The sequence below is a fragment of the Microcaecilia unicolor genome, chromosome 11 (assembly GCF_901765095.1).
Source record: "Microcaecilia unicolor chromosome 11, aMicUni1.1, whole genome shotgun sequence".
Lineage (NCBI taxonomy): Eukaryota > Metazoa > Chordata > Amphibia > Gymnophiona > Siphonopidae > Microcaecilia > Microcaecilia unicolor.
In genome coordinates this window covers 40592043-40609972 of record NC_044041.1, presented here as the reverse complement: position 1 = coordinate 40609972, position 17930 = coordinate 40592043, and the positions used below count along the sequence as shown (strand labels likewise).

The 17930-nt window shown below is 40.1% G+C and overlaps 1 protein-coding gene across 2 annotated transcripts; it reads right to left on the bottom strand.

Moving 5' to 3' along the window:
- Positions 1-666: 666 nt before the first annotated feature.
- TMED2 (transmembrane p24 trafficking protein 2) lies at positions 667-17418 on the bottom strand. 2 transcript variants are annotated; one of them, XM_030218475.1, is made up of 5 exons: positions 17060-17418; positions 11097-11289; positions 10730-10750; positions 6215-6322; positions 667-2437 (listed from the first exon to the last, which is right to left on the bottom strand). In XM_030218475.1, the coding sequence occupies exons 1-5, from the start codon at positions 17237-17239 to the stop codon at positions 2313-2315; spliced, it is 627 nt and encodes a 208-aa protein (XP_030074335.1). In that variant the 5' UTR covers positions 17240-17418; the 3' UTR covers positions 667-2312. The 2 variants fall into 2 exon arrangements, with proteins under 2 accessions (XP_030074335.1, XP_030074336.1); XM_030218476.1 differs by lacking the exon at positions 10730-10750 and having other exon boundaries at positions 17060-17405.
- Positions 17419-17930: the final 512 nt, after the last annotated feature.

Sequence of the window (17930 nt, the reverse complement as noted above, 5' to 3'; positions counted from 1 at the left end):
GCTCAAGCTCCCCCAAAATAGCATGACTTGCTACACTATCACTACAGGGCTAAAGAAATGCCTACTGGCCCTCAATGTAATTCACCTTGAGCTACTACTTAAAACAGGCTGGTACAAATACCAGCAAGGACATTGCACCTGATCCTCCATTATAAAAACGAGGTGCAAATTTATGATTTTTTTTTCCAACCATTTTAAAATTTGTAGTGTTCCTTCTTGAACAATTAAAACTCGTCAACCAGCATTTTAAGCTAACAGGTTTAGCAATACTCTCACAGAAAATAACCTAGGTTTCAAAAAGCCATGCCATTTTTAAGGTTTGAGGGAACCTGCAGAGATAATATGAATGGTTACTATGGGAGGACTACAAATCTATTACTCTTACACGAACGGCGAGGGTTGATCTCCATCTCTTCAACTTCCTGCAGAAGACTCCAATCTTTCTATCTAAAACATTTCCATTTATTTTTACAAAGCCAGAATAAAGATATGTGATAATGTCTGAATCAGTGGATGTTACTAAGAGATAACTGTTCATACTGACACGACCAAATCAAAAGTGCAGCACCATAATTAGGATGAAGCAGGGTCCAAGAATTTGTAATGTAAACAGAACTAAACCTCCAATCTACATAACTATAAGAAAGCAAAAGAAAAATGCAAAACTTTAAAGAATGTTGTCTTTATTGTTCTCTGCACTTGGGCCATATTTAGTTACACAGGCAATTTCAAAATGTACATCTTCAAATTCAACTCTGAAGTGATATTCACACAAAATTGGCATACACCAGTTCTCTTACAGAAATGTCACAGTCCCCTTGACTCTGAACTGCTGCAATAAATCTTTGCCCCAAGTTGGAAAGGGTTATTTTAAACATGAAACAGACGATAATTCTTAAATTAATTGTACAAAATTGTATCATTTGTAAAGATTTCCCCCCTTTCAAAAAGGCCAAAAAGTACAAGCAACTAATTTACATCAGTCACAAAATAATCTTGATCAGCACCCACACCATAAACAAACACTTTTTAAATTTAAACCCATCATCAAATAAAAAAAGAGAGTTTTGTTTAAAACAAACTGAAATCCAGATACGCCTAAAATAAAGAGAATATCAGCACTGAGCATTCAGCTCAGTACAACTGTAACAAGATTAGGGCAAATAAAGAATGCCATTAAAGAATGTGGTCTTTCTGGCATTATAAAGTTCCACCAATTCAATTTTGCCAAAGCATTACTCACAACTGGTTTTGTCTGACAGCATTAAGACAGAGAAATAAATGGTATAAACAGACAAAATAGCAATAACCAACCTAAAACCATAAGTAATGGAAACAAACGATATTAAAGGCTTGGAATTCTGTAAATAAAATGTTTAAAATGTGGAAAAGGATACAAGGGGAAGGTTGAAGCTACTGACCAGTTAAAAATACTGGTTAAAGGACTGCCTTTTAAATGATTTGGTAACAGTTATGAGTCAGGAGAGGTTGTTTGAGGCCCTTTTCATTTGCCTGAAACTATTATGGTGAATCTGTAATGTTGATGGCTTACACAATGGTCAATGATATTAGTGACTGGCTACCACTGGTCTCTCGAATCACTGCATTCCAAGCTCAAAACATTGCTTAACTGTAGAATTAAACAAGAAAAATATGGTTCCTGAAAGTTTATGGAATAATTGATCAAATAAAATGTTTATGGGATGGATACCGAGCCCATGTACACATATAGGAAATATCTAATGTATAGCCCCATGTCATATGTAAATCATTTCATCTGTTCATGACAAGCCATCATCAACTGGTGTTGCTCCTCTGACTCATCACCAAGTGCACTGCTTTTCAACATTTCATGGACAGGTTTCCAGAACAGCTTCAAATGGCAGCACATATACATAACTGGCTAGCTCCAGGCACGAAAAGATCCATCAAATGCATACAGCTCCAGCTGCATCCTGGGGTTTTGTGCTGTTCAGCTATGCAATATGCCTTTTAATTACAGGTAAAGAAAAGAGAAGGCCGCTGTATCATTGCACCTTACAATCTTCTGCAATTTAGATTGCCATCTTTTGATAACGTACACATTCCAATTGTTAAAAACATTTCAGTGATGGGACAATTATCAATCTTGTCTTTGTTACAGAAAATAAGAGGAGACAAACAGGTTTATTTGAACTACAAAAGGACTTAGAAATAAATGTAACTTCAGTTCAAAAAGTAAAACAGGAACTAAAATGATGTGTGGCCAAGATGTTTGGTAGAGTGTGAATTATAGTTCTGGCTCCTTAGGGAAAAAAAAAAAAGAAGTCTTCTTAAACAACTCTTCGGACTTCAAAAAACCTCTTCAGGTAGTAGATCTGTCCAAGGGTCATGGCAACTAGTACAAGGGCTTCAAAGAATGACCAAAGAACCACTCTGCTGTTTGTGTTGTCATTAACTGTTGAAAGGCAAATAATTTAGAATTATTGTTCATATAATACTTTACAACTTAGCTATACAAGATTTATTACCTAAATGAGACTTCAAAAAGAGCAACACAGGCATCCAGAACTAGCACCTGCAGCACACAAATGCCCATGACCCTTGCTCCAAATAGGGTGTCGTCAAAGTGTTACTCCTGGCAAAATTCTGTGCAAAAAAATTTCAAAATTCTGCAAGTTTGTCATAATTTAAACAGTATTACAGCACCCCTCCCTGCACCCATGGCATCCACCTTTGTTTTTTCTCTTTACAGCTCCCCCTCTCTGTACAGATACCATCCACCTTTTTCCAGCCCCCTGCATCCATACTCCATCCACCTTTTTTAACCCACCACACTCCATCCAAATTCCATTTTTTTCCAGTCCCCCCTGCAAACAGTCACACATTTTTTTCCAGATCCTCTGCACCTGCACTCACTTGGTCCATGGCAGGAGGAGGATCTGCATCGGGAGTACTTCTTTGGGGCAGGAAAGAACCCACTCTTTCTTGCCCACTGCTGCAGATCTGGGCCAATGCCATTGCTTCTTCAAAATTACCGCTTGCAGTGGCCATTTTGAAGAAGTGTCTCCACTGACAAGAGAGCGGCAGCAGCGGGCAGGAAAGAGTGGTGTTCTTTCCTGCCCCGAAAAGGTCACTAGACCACCAGGGGTGTTAAGGTAGGACAAGGGAGGCAAGCCAACCAGTTGCTGTTCCCACAGTACTACTGCAATAGATTCTGCGTGAAAAAGGGTAAATCCTGAGCAGCTGGGGGAATTTTGCACAGAATTCCAGCAGGAATAAAGTGTGCATATAACCTGTGTGTAAATGGAGGTCAAACTTAAGCACTGGAATAAAACCGCGCTAAGCGAAATTATATAAAGGATGCTCCAGGATGAGAACTCTTTATAGAATAGCGCTTAGAGAGGATTCTACGCCCAACTTTGGGTGCAAAGACGTACACCAGTTGAAACCTGTTCTAAATCCTGGCATGCAAAGTTGGGTGTGTAACCCCAGTATTGTTACACTGCGCCTAAATATATGGAGCACTCCTGACCCACCCATGCCCTTCCTATGGCAATGTCCCCTTTTGGGCTGCACACAAGACATTTTGGGCACTCAGTATTATAGAATGGTGTGTAGGCAGATACATATGTAATTCCAAATTAGTGTCAATTAACCTCAATAATTGGTTGCTAGCACCTGACTAATTAGTTTAGGTGTGCATCTGGGCTACACGACGAACTTTGGGCAACCTATGCAGAGTCCAGGGGATAGTGTACAAATATTCCTTTACATCACAACTCCATCTCTGCTCCCATCTATATGCAAATTGCATAAAAGCAGGCATCTGGTTTACATTATAAATTTGTGCACCTGCATACCCACAGAAGTGTGCCTGCTTTTATTGCCAGTATCCAAATAATTCAAAGAGCCCGACACAACTGTATTTTTGGAAATAAGAATATGCATCAGGGGTCAAAAGAAAATCTTGTTAGCAGATGACAATAGAAAGAATCATTAACTGGTTCTTAATTCTAATGCTCCTCAGCAAAGCGATTTAAATTTAGTTCTGCAAGGAAAAGCAATTTGTATGGTGATCAAACAGGACACCCTGCTCACAGATATAAAAAATATACACATTTAACAGCTCTGCAGAACCTGTAGTGTACCTCTGTGGGTTAGCAGGTTATACATTTATGAAATAAATATTTGTGACTTTAGGTTGGTTATTGAAGCTATTATTATTCAGTGTAGTGTCTGGTATGGGAATAGGTGTTATAAACCTTTTCTCTGTTTAAAGCCAGTTTCCTACTTTTGACTGATTGACTCCACTTTTTGTTTCTTTTCTATTTTTAATACTGTTTCATGTTAAGTCCCCTGATTAGGTTTAAATGTGTCATTTCCAAGTTTACCTTGTGTATTGTATTTATGTTTATATTTGGTAATTTTACTATTGTTATCCTTTTAACAAAATTGTAAATTTTATGTTAAACTGTACCTGCTGTACACTAACTTGGGTGAACCTCTTCATAAATGTAGTTAATAAATCCCAACAAATAAAACACCGCTGTCATCAACAGTGCATTTGTACAGTACGCTGGGAAAGTGCACACACTCCCCAATCCTACAATCTTGTGTGCACATTTCTGCGCACCTTGGCTACAGAATACTGGCAGTTATGCACAACTTAATTGGAAAATGAAGCACTAATTGGGGCTAACAACCAATAATCAGCAATAACTGAATTGGTGCTAATTGCCATTTACTTCTAGTTACACATATAACTGCACTTAGTCAATATTCTATAAACTAAGGGGCCCTTTTACTAAGGCGCAGACACCACGCATCAAATTGGCACTACCGCTGGCCACAGTGTGCCCCAGGTAGTGATTCCATTTTTGGCACACACCCAAAAACACGCAGTAGAAGATATTTTCTACCGTGTGGCGCTTATTCGGCGATAATCGGCAGTTTACGAGCATTGAACACTTACCGCCTGGTTAGCGCATGAGACCTTACCACTAAGTCAATGTAAGGTCTCAGACCAAAAATGGATGCACGCTGGTTTTAGTTTTGCCGCATGTCCATTTTCCGGCACAAAAAAAAAAGCGCCTTTTTCCAGGCACGCTGAGAAAATGGACCAGTGCGTGTTCAAAACATGCGCCTACACCAGCACAGGCCACTTTTAGGCACACCTTAGTAAAAGGGCCCCTCGTTGCTCAAAATCTATAGCGAATAACTGCAAAGAGGTGTGCAGATGAGGGATACGCCAAACATTTACACGCTAAGCTTCTAGAATCATGTCAGTTAGATGCACAACTGCAACATTTAGTCACAGACATTTACACCAGTCGTTGTCATACTGAAGTAGCCGTGCCTAAATGCCGACTTACCTATTCTATAACAGCAACTACACAATTGCCAATACAGAATTTGCGCTTAGGGCCTTATTCTATAAAGGTTATGCTCCTAAATTATGAGCATAATTTACGCTTCTAAATTAGGAGCATACTCTATGCTCCAAAATAGATTATGCTCCTGATTTAGGAGAGTAAACTGTAGAACATTTACCCCATAGTGTGCAACAAGGAAAATACATCCCAAACAAAAGGGAAGAGAGTCTCTTCTGAGCTTATGTAGCTTCTATATAGGAAAACCTGACAGGCCAGTTTACCAAAGTATGGCATTACAGTTGTCAAAACCATTATTTGCTGCCACATCCAAGCTCAAGGTTCTAGATTTCACTGTCCGCCCAATGGGGTCAAACTAACTCAGAGAAGTGCAACAGTCAAGCACTCCCTCTAGATCTAGCACCTATTAGGGCTACCAAATTATATCAGATCTCTCTTTTTTTTTTTTTTTTTGTAATTTAGGAAAAGTTTGAAGACTCATTTGTTTTCTGAAATAGATATGGATTGATTCAGGATTTGTTTATATTAATTTTTCAATGTGTGTTCTGTCTATACTATGTAATTCCACCTGATCAGGGTGGTTTCTTATATTTTAATCTGCGATGAATCTACTTGGAGAGTGTATAATTATGGAATAAGACATTCATAGTATATTTATTGAGGAAATCAGTAACACTGATCAGCACTAGAAATCAACTAAAGTGAACCAAATAAAAGAAGAAAGGTAAAACTCTGAACCAGGCATCATATGGTGTACAGACTTAAACCAGACTCCTCAGCTACTGATATTTGAAATGACAATGATGTAGTATAAACACAATTAAAAACAAAAAAACACTCACTTGCTCTGTGTATTCTCTCTCGGACTTCCATGTACTCCTGCTCATGTTTCACAGCTGTCATGGCCACTGCTAATTCATTGATCATCTCCTCTAATTTGTTTTGGTGTGCTAGGAAAGAATTTCAAACAAGCAATGTCAGAAATTTCTAATATTTTGGAAACATTTTTGGAAATGTTAACATTCACAACTAATTTTTAAAAAGCCTTTTTCTGCAGTCCTAAAGTTTTCACTTCTACGTCGATTAACACAGTTGCATTAGAAATGCCATTTATAACCCCCGTTTACTAAGTTGCTCTACCTGCTGCCACGTGGCAATGCCGACACAACCCGTTCAAAGTGAATGGGATGTTTCGGCATTACCGCACGGCTTAGTAAACAGGGGGGTAAATATGAGCATGGAAGTTAAGTAACTCACTGAAGGTCACAGGATGCCTGGTGGGTAAAAGGTACTGAACCAGAGTAACTATTTCTATGCTTACATTCTCAGAACGGTCTGTTCTTTTAATAACTGCTCTTGTAAGAGCTTACCTTACCTCAACACAAAATGAGCACTAATGATTTTCTCACAACCTGGGTGATGGCACAAATCCTTTCAGAATGTAATCTACACTTTATGCTACTTGTATACACAAACTGCAATAATTTATAAATCTCTCAAAGGGCCGGGTGGACAGAGGGAGAGCGTGCCCCTGGTCTTTTATATAGTAGTAGATGCTCCTAATCGGTTGCTGAATGTAACAGAATAAGAGCCAAGATGAGACTTTATCTGTTAATGTTTCTGGGTGTAATACTGCTGTAATGTACAATGCATTTAACAGAGTAACATGGGGAGAAGTCACTTGTTTAACCATAGCACCCCAAATCAACACAAATTACCCCTCCCTGAACACAATGAAGAAGTGTCCTCCACCTATGTGCCATACTGGGTCACAGAATCCTGACCCTGAAAGTGGCCAATTCAGGTCACATGTACTTAGCAGAATCCCAAGGAGTGGATCCATTCCTTATTGCTCATACCCAGAGAAGCAGTGTCCAGGTTTGCACAGCTAGTAATGGTTTACAGACTTTTTCTCCAGGCACATCTAAAATCCACTTGCGATTCAACAGCTAACTCATTTTAAGTCATGCACATTTAGAAATGACTACACTAACTCCCTTTCCCAGACCATTTATACATTTTAAAAAGCTGTCACTTTACTATTTATTTTTCTTCACTCTGAGGCCCTTTAACTAAGCTGCGTTATGCACTGATGCGCATCTAACACAGCTTAAAATGGTGTACCACAGGACGTGCTCAGGCATGCTGCGGTAACTGCCAAATTAGCGCATACTAACCACATGCATATATATATATTTTGAGGGGGCATGTCAAGGACAGAGAATGGATATTCCTGCGCTTAGCAGTTAGAGCAACTACATTACCACATGCTAACTGGTTACAGCAGGAATATCACACGAGCCCTTAAAACCTACAAAATGGGTGGCAGCCAGTACTCACACAGTAAAAATATTTAATGGCAGCATTTGTGCATAGTCATTAATACAAAAGGCCATTTTTACAGCTGTGGTAAAAATGGCCTTAGTGCATTGGAAAAACCCATGTAAGTGCTAGGGGCACTTTTTGCCACAGCTTAGTAAAAGGACCCCTCTGTTTCCTATCTTTTAACCACTTCTCAATCCACAATAGAACACTGCAAATCTTTGCATTCTTTCCAAACATGCAGGCAATATCTATGAGGTGGTGGCATTCTTATTGGAAAGGTTTGTGTAATCAGCAGGGCAGTGGAGTCGTAGTTAGTAAAGCTTCAAAATTAAAAATAAATAAATTTATCTGAAAGATATATCCAGTCTAAGAATTAAATCGGAAAATCTAGAGAACTATGCCAGGAATTTAAATTTGCGTTTTATTAATTTTCCATGTGTTCCGATGGTAAAACCTGGCGATATGTTGAAGAGATATTTGATGGAGAATTTATCTATACCAGAAACTAATTTACCACCGTTTTCAAAAGTTTTCTATCTTCCTCAAAAAGCTTCAGATCAGAATGTACGACAAATATCGGATATTTCTGCTCTCCTGGAAACTTCGGATACTCAACAGGCCACACCAGCAACCTTGGTTGCTACAGTGGACTTATTACCTGGCAAGCAATGGCTCTTCCAGATGTTTTTTAGACATTGGGAGAAGCCATTTCTTGGTTTTCGGATTTCCTTGTTCCCGGATTTTTCTAGGGAGACCCCCCCAAAAAGGAAATAATTTCTCATGATGAAAACACCAGTTATTCAAGCAGGGGGTACTTTTTTCCTGAGGTACCCCTGCGAGTGTATTATTAAGCTTGATAATGTAAAATATACTTTTACTGATCCACTTCAGCTCTCCAAACTACCGTATTTTTCGGACTATAAGACGCACTTTTTTCCTCCCAAATTTAGGAGGAAAATGTTGGTGCGTCTTATAGTCCAAATGTAGCCCCCCTCCCCATTACAGGCACCTCCCTCCCTCGGAATTTTAAAACTCCTCACCTCGTCGGTGTGACTCGCGGTAGCAGCAGCGTTTCAGCGTGCACGTCGCTCTTCACTCAGCCTTCTCTCTCTCAGCTCTCTGGTCCCGCTTAGAGAGAGAAGGCTGGCTGAGTGAAGAGCAACGTGCATGCTGAAGCGCTGCTGCTACCGCGAGTCACACCGACGAGGTGAGGAGTTTTAAAATTCCAACGGAGGGAGGGAGATGCCTGTAACGGAGGGAGGGAGTGCGTGTGTGCCTGTAACAGAGGGAGTGCATGCCTGTAATGGAGGGAGGGTGCCTGGAACAGGGAAGGGGGCCTGTAACTATTTTGGGAGGAAAACCTAGGTGCGTCTTATGGTCCGGTGTGTCTTATAGTCCGAAAAATACGGTAATCGCTTCTAAGTCAACAACTGGACCAAAATAAGATTATCGCCATAATCCTGTGCGAATAGCTATTTCCTTACTATTTCCTGATATTGATTCCTCTGTTTTAAATCATGGAATCCTTAATTGTAGGACTTGAGTGAATTCTGTAATACCATTGGTATATTTTGACTTTTCTTTATTTTTATGTATTGAGGAATATGTTTCACTTTCTTTCAAGATGCTATGCTTGAAAATATATTGTAAAAGCAATTTATAAATAAAAATAAATAAATTTAAACTCACCATTATATGGTAGATTTATTAAAAAATAAAAAAAATTGTTATATATATATATTATATAGATAGATAGATAAAGATAAAATTAAAGTCTAATATCAGTAGGCATCAAAGTCAGACAACAGAAAAATAGAGAAGTTGGAGTAAGAGTCTAAAGGACTGGTGTACCAACTCCTCAGCCCTGGTCACCAGGTCTTAAAATCTTTTATGGGATAGTTTAGATACAATGGTTCATATCTAAAAGCAGAGAGATGGACAGATGACCTTATGACATCCCTTCCAGGCCTAAGATTCCAGGAAAAATAATTTTAGTTGCATATTGCTACCAGATATGCAGCACATTACAGACTTATGGCAGATTGTTCTTCCTCTGAAGTTCAGAGTGTAATAAAGACTGAAGCAAACCATATGGAGATGAGGCAGTCTGAGTTAAGAAAGGGGCCATGACTGTCCCCTATTCAGTCTGTTACTAAACTGTGGATAGTCCTTCAAGAAAGAGAATTAGGCTAATGTTAAGTACTAACAATTCAAAGTTAGTTTGTTTGTGGTCCTGAGGTAGAATATAGAAATTCAATCCTATTTTTTTAATACTATTTTAACATTAGGGAACACATATACATTTAGCATTACACAGTAACATAGTAGATGAAGGCAGAAAAAGACCTGTACGGTCCATCCAGTCTGCCCAACAAGACAACTCATATGTGCTACTTTTTGTGTATACCCTACTTTGATTTGTACCTGTGCTCTTCAGGGCACAGACTGTATAAGTCTGCCCAGCACTATCCCCGCCTCTGGCACAGACCGTAAATTATAAAACAAATACACACCAACTACAGAACAAAACAGATCATCATCCATTTTATCTATAAACTAATGCTGTAGTTAAGTGATCAAACCCAATTACTAGATTGTTTTACATTTATTTTTCATTTTACCTCCACTATTACTGAGAAGTCAGGTGTTGTTAATTGTAAGAAGGACACAATGAGCACAATGAAGAACTTGTAGTTTCAATTAATGTACATTATACATGTACTGGAAAACACCTTCTCCAAAAATCAATGACAACTTTAACATAAGCTATCAAATATATCACTTTCAATACTTGCAAGTAAAATTCAAAAAGATGAAAAAACAAAAAGTATAAAATAATCTGATTTCCTTTAGCGGTTATTACCAATACTACATTACCCCCTCCCCACCTCTACACACACACACACAGTGCATATATGTATACATAGCAATTATACAACAATTTCATGACATCTTAGTCATTGTTAGAAATAGGACAGCAAATGCAGAGCAAGTTGTAAGAATGCAAATGAGCTTTTAAACAGGACACATACCATCCCATGTATCTCCACCACCTGGAGAAAAGTGCAAGAAATGAGAACAAGTGAAGAATGAAGAGAGTAACTAGCAAGGCTACATTTTTACAACTTAAAAAGTGGTAAAAATCACAGAAAGGCAGATTTTAAAAAGTTACATATATATTAAATTCTTTCTAGTAAACTTACTAGAAAGTTACATTTCTTGAAAAGCTCATTTTCTATATTTAGAGCAAAAAAAAATTTAAGGAATTCAAATGTTTTTGCTTTTAAACCATGGGAAAGCTGCTAGTACCTGAAATTAATTTACACACCAGGCTCTTCATGATATGAATATACTAGAACAAGATAAGTGATCAGATTGTTTCCTTGAAATTCTTCCTACCTTCTGTCTCCATGTCTTGTCCTTTTGGAGCTTCTCCAATATCGATAGTAAACATCACTATTTTTGGAGTCATGGTGGACATTCTATTGCTAAAGCAAAATTTGTATGTCCCATCCATGTGTGCAGCAAATGTGTATTTCCCACTGGATTCTCTGTCTCCTTTGTACATGTTTTTATTATCAGGCCCTGTAATCTAAAAGGTACAAGAAAAATTTGTTTTGCTGCTCTTTCAGGGTTAAAATAATTGTAAAGTGTCAAAAGCATACATGACTTGTTCCAGTGAGTTCCAACTGCAAACTAATAGCAACATTCATAGAAATAGTTGTAATTCTCTCCCCCCCCCCTCACAAATGTCACACTGTACAAATCATAGGTCAACTCAAGCCTCTACCTCTAAATTCTCAGGAAAGTCAACAAATGCTGTATCCTGGCTCTTAGATCAGAGGTACTTTACAATCTATAAAAGCACATTCATGCTAAACACCTGTGTAAAGGCCAAATATACATACTGAGGTGAATTCTACATATGGTCCTGAGAAAAGGGCTATTCTATAAGCCACGCTTAAAGTTAGACATGGTTTATAGAATAGTGCTTATGGCCATGGATCGTGCCTAACGTTAGGGGAGGGGGACAGAAGCATATTTATCTATAATCAGTAGCAAGGGGGAGGGGGGCCCAGACCACCAGCCTGAAGGGGGTGCTGCAAGAAAAGCTGTATTGTCACACACAAAAAAAGTGCAGGGACTTTGTGATGTAGTGTGTGTTGGGGGGGGGGGGTCACAAATGTTTTTGTTTTTATTTTGCAAATAAAGAAAAAAAAATCAAAGATACAACTTTGAAAAGGAAAAATTGAGTACATCATAATACTAGTCAGAAACATGGTAAAAAAAAAAAAAAAGACATGTACATTTTTTTAACTCACTATAACAGACCAAATTGCTGAGAGATCCAAGAAACCATAAACCATAGGAAGCTGGTAAAATTCAGAAAAAATTAAAATAAGAATGGTAGAAGTCTAGCCATAGTCCATCAAAGCAATAAAAGGTCATAAGAACATAAGTGTTGCCATACTGGGATGGACCAAAGGTCCATCAAGCCCAGCATCCTGTTTTCAACAGTGGCCAGGCTAGGAACCTGGCAAGATCTCAAAACAATACGTTTTATGCTGCTTATTCTAGAAATAAGCAGTGGATTTCCCCCAGTCCATTTAATAATGGTCTATGGACTTTTCCTTTAGGAAGCCGTCCAAACCTTTTTAAAACACCGCTAAGCTGCTTTTACCACATTCTCTGCCAACGAATTCCACAGTTTAATTACACGTTGAGTGAAGAATTATTTTCTCCATTTGTTTTAAATTTACTATTTTGTAGCTTCATTGTATGCCCCTAGTCCTAGTATTTTTGGAAAGAGTAAACAAGTGTTTCACGTCTACCTGTTCCACTCCACTCATTATTTTATAGACTTCTATCATGTCTCTCCTCAGCTGTCTTTTCTCCAAGCTGAAGAGCCCTAGGCGCTTGAGCCTTTCCTCACAGGGAAGTCGTCCCATCCCCTTTATAATTTTCATCGCCCTTCTCTGTACCTTTTCTAATTCCACTATGGGGCTCATTTTCAAAGCACTTAACACTGTTTGCTTTCTTAGCCACCGCTGTACACTAAGCAGAGGGGTTCAACGTATCATCAACGATGACATCTACCGTAGATCCCTTTTCTGGTTGGTGACTCCTAATGTGGAACCTTGCATTACATAGCTATAGTTCAGGTTCCTCTTTCCCACATGCATAATTTTGCACTTTTCACATTAAACATCATCTGCCAACTGAATGCCCAGTCTCTCAGTCTCAAAAGGTCCTATTGTAATTCTTCACAATCCTCTTGCGATTTAACAACTTTGAATAATTTTGCGTTACATCACTAGTTACTCACATCTCTAGATCATTTATAAAAATATGTTAAAAAGCAGCGGTTCCAGTACAGACTCCTTGGGAGCCCCACTATCCACCCTTCTCCATTGAGAATACTGACCATTTAACCCTACTCTGTTTTCTTTTAACCAATTTTTAATGCACAATACCTCTATTTCAACATGACGAAGGATCTGATATTTTAGCAATACCACCATATCTACCTTCAAGTAAAAAAATGTAATTTGGGGCAGGTCATAAACATATGCAAACGCTATCCAAGATAATGACATATTTACAAGGGTACCTACATTAAATCTTGGCTCCCTGCGTCAAGACATATTGACGCTAAATCAAAAATTTCTTCCTCTTGTTTTGAGTCTACTTGGAAACATCGGGGAACAATATCTCCCACCCCCCAAAAAAGAAAAATTATAGTAAACAAAACAGAAAAACAGGCAAAGCAAGTCCTGTAAAAAGACAAATGAGACCAATAGAGTAGACCATACTGTAACCCCTCCGTAGAATTTTCCAAAATATCAGAAGAAACATCGACTATAACTTTGAAGATGTGCCTGAGAATTACAAGGATTAGGAAAATAATAAAAATGTTATGTAAAAGAGAAAGTGGAATCAGTACATTTGAAATACTCCTTAAGGAACAGATGATGGAACAGCTCCTTAGGTGTGGCTAAACATATGAGGAAACTTTCAGAGTCTGATATTCAATTGTCTTGTGTAATTGTCAAAGTTCTCTATGTTTCTCTGGAGTATCAACTTATCTGCAGTCTGGGCAGTTCTATTCTGCTGAATTTGGCCAGGTAAATAATTTAATTTACGAGAGTGCTGAGGAGACGTTTGATCCAATCTTTGAACATCAGCCAAGATTTTTGTATGTTTCAACATTTTTCTTGAAGACAGTGCAAATTTAGCATATTCACAATTAAATACACAAAAGTCAAACATAAACTGTATCCAATGAAGCACAAGTGTTTTAAACCATCCTCAAACTTTTATCATTTTACCCCCGCCTCCCCTTTCTGAATTTTATATTTAAACGTTTTCAGCAATATTTAGCACATACGTATCAATAACAAGCTATCCCAACCGCCCCCCTCCTTCCCCCCCCCCTCCCTAGATTATGCAATGTGAGCTCCAGGGTAAATAGTCATATCAACTTCAGTCATTCATAACTTAAGAATAAGGCTTCTGCCGCGCTGTGTGAGTCTGGCTAGAAAAGGACCCCAAATCTTAAGGAATCGAGCTTTGCGTTTACAGGAACCTCTGGCCTCCTGCACTTCCCAAGTCAGTAGCTGATGCACTTGATTACGCCAATGCCAGAATTCAGGGGTTTCCGCTGAGGTCCACGACTGCAAAATACACTTCATCGCTAACAAACAGAATTTGCGACACAGTAGTATTTCTTCCGCATTTAGTCCCCTGATGAACCAGGACAGTCCAGAACCAACTGGGAAGGCGTCCTGCTGACTCGGCCAGACATCATAAGGGATAAAAAGGCCACCACTCGCCTCCAGAAACGTCTTATGACTATGCATCCCCAAAACGCATGATAAAAAGTGTTATCAGATAATCTACATTTCAAGTAGGTGTATTGATTCCACCCGATCTAAACAATTTAAACTGTGTAAAATAGGCTCTATGTATTACTCAAAAGGCACATTCTCGATACCCCACCCCACTAAGTAATTTGGGAATACCCCTGAGATGAGCAGCAATATCCCAAGAAGCAAGATCACAACCCACATCTACTTCCCATCTCTGTCGAAGCTGGGCCAGCCCCTCTCCAGGTACCAAGGACCATAATTTCTTCTGAATACTGGAGATAGAGGGAGCCTCTTCTGAAAGAGATAGAGGGAGCCTCTTCTGAAAGCTCCTCATATAATATCTGAATCTCTCCCCCCCCCCCCCCCCAGTCTAAATTTAAGCGCCTCTTTATCTAGGGATTGAATATAATGCTTTGTCTGACAATGAGCAAACATGTCACCCCAGCTAATAGAATCAGGGGAAATTAACTGATCTAAAGGTTTAATCTCTCCCTCCAGATCCACTACTGCCCCCAAACAGCTGAGACCTAGTTGTTCTCACCGTACAAAAACCGGGTTCTCCATCCCGGGTAAAAATATCGGATTCCCCCTAATAGTTAAAAGCTCTGTTATTCGTGGATCGCCTCCCAAACATTTCCCCAAAAGCCAAGATTTTTGTAATGGTAGCCAAACCAGCACATACCTTATAGACAGGATTCAGAGCTGACCATATTAAGTCTAATGTAATTTATCAAGGAAGGGTCATCTCCAACCCTATTTCTTTTGCTGCAGCATTCACCTCCACCTGTGGAGGCGTCTGTGCCAAATCTGGCTGAGATGTCAATGATTCTCCCATCAGTGCTATCAGCGTCTGGGTCCCACCAACAGTAACACTCAGCAATGAGTTCTTCACAGACTCACGTTGCTGCTCCATTGACACTGCAGTAATCAGCGAGGGAGACATTTGCAGACCTAGGGAACTAAGCGTCATGTCACTCCCGAAGTTCAACTCTCCCTATCACCTGAACAGCTGACAAGCCCCAGGACATGGCCATTACAAAGCTAGTGATTGCAGCTTGCCAAAGGGTTGTTGTCTGCTGCAGGCAGGAGTCTGCTGTTTTCCTCTTCGGCATATTGAGGTAAGAAGAAAAGATCCAAGGAAAAGTAGATTATTGCCACACTCCACACAGAGATCTCCATAGCCTTCTTACCAAACAGTCATCTTGGATCTCTCACCAAGGAAAACTATCAGGAGTCATAAATGTTAACAGTGACTGTGGGTGCTGGAAACCCATGGCCACTGTCTCTAGTCACAGTAACAATAGAAGTGATCACTGTATTCTCTAAACACAGCTGTTTTGCTCTATTTGCCCTCTAGCAACAGAGAAGTAGCCTAACAGATCTGCAGGCTGAGAACCAGGGAAGCTAGGGTTCAAATCCCACTGCTGTTCCTGTGATCTTGGGCAAGTCACTTAACCCTTAAGGACAAACTTAAACTGTAAGTCCTCTTGAGAGAGGAAAATACTTGCTGCACCTGAATGTAATGCACCTTGCGCTATCACTGACAAAAAAAAAAACCCCATGAACTAAATCCAAAATTCATTCACCTTCCTATTGTAAATGCCACTTTGATCAATCATCTGACAGTGGTTGAAAGCAAAGGGTTGAAGGAGGAGAGATAATGGGAACTTGATATACCGCCTTTCTGTGGTTACATTCAAAGCAGTTTACATATTATATACTGGCACTTATTTTTGTACCTGGAGCAATGAAGAGTTAAGCGACTTGCCCAGAGTCACAAGAAGCTGCAGTGGGAATTGAACCCAGTTCTCAATCAAAGTCCGCTGTACTATTAGGCTACTCCTCCACTCCAGATGAAAAATAGGGCTGGTGAAAGAGTATCTGGCACCCTGAACAATTTTTCAGCCTTGCATCCCCTCCCCCAATTGTCTTATAGGCCTTTTGCTACCCATCTGCAAGTAACCATAATTCCATCATCACCACTCTCAGAATAATCTGGGTATGAGCTATTTTAAAATTACCCACTCGCCAGGCTGCTCAAATAAAGTTTGTGTGTCAAGACCTATTTCTGTGTTTTGACTGCCCTACCTAATGGTTGAGCCCCGTGAAGAAAGAGTGCTGGCATAAAATCCTAACTGCAGTTTAGCATGGTTTACTCCTCACTCAGTCTGTCCAGATTGGATTCTCACGTGTCTACAGTACTACTACCTACACCTTGTAAGGTTTAGTAGTAGTAGCTTTCTTCCATTTCCTGGTCTTCGGCGATACTAGAGAGGACTGAGCTAGCAATATACCAAGTATAATCCATATCCAACGCTGCTGCCCCCTCCGCCACTAATAAAACCGAGACTCCTTTTGCAGGACGGCTGCTCTATGGCAGCTATAAGATGCACGTAGAGAGGTTCTTACAGGAACCGAACTTGTCCACACACGCAAAGACACCACCCCCCAGTACCACCCAGGTCGACACTCTCCCGTCTGTCCAGGCCTCACCTCCACATCGATATCCAGGAAGCCTCCTTCTGCCACTTCGAACATAAGGCCCATCTTGGTGCCGGAGCTGACCCGTTCAAAGAAACATTCCTCGGCGTGCGCATCGATACTGATGAAATAGCCGGAGGCAGTAGCCAGGAAGAAGGTTAGGAGAACGAGGAGCTCGGAGAAGGTGAGCATGGCGGCGACGGCAGCTCCTGCTGTCTCTCTATCTCCCTCCTCAGAGGCGGTCGCTCTCCGGCACTAGAGCTGATAGGGAAGCGCCTGCCAGTGCCACGTAACGGCCTAACGGCGGCCGGCAAGGGACAAACCCTCTCTCACATCCGGCGGCAACTTCGCAGAGTGAGAAGAACGGCGCGTGCTGTGGTGGGCGTGGGCCGGCTGACCTAGTGGGCCTTCGCGCGCACTCTTCCTTGTTGAGCCCGGTGCCGTGCAAATTGCACGTTGATGTTTCTTTGGGATTGTGGGCGTGGTGTTCTTCTAATATATGTGTTTTTAAATGTTAATTTTAAGTATGCATAGTATCTATCAGTTTTACGGGATATAAGCGTTGTTAAATATAATAAATAAAAGCCTTACTTTCGTTAGTGGTCTATTGAGCCAGTATCCTGTTTCCCAATAGTGTCTAGTTTGTGTCTATGGGAAGAATTTAGTAATCCTTAAAGGAATTGAATTCACATCTTTTCAGTTGTAGCTCAAGGCATTGCACTGAGCCAAAGGTATTACATACTAGTACCTGTCCTGAGGCAATTGATCACACGGTCCGCAGAGACAGGTTTTGTGATCTTGCATAAGTCACTTAGGCAGTGGCGTTCCTAGGGGGGCTGACACCCGGGGCGGATCGCCGATGCGCCCCGCCCCCTGGGTGCAG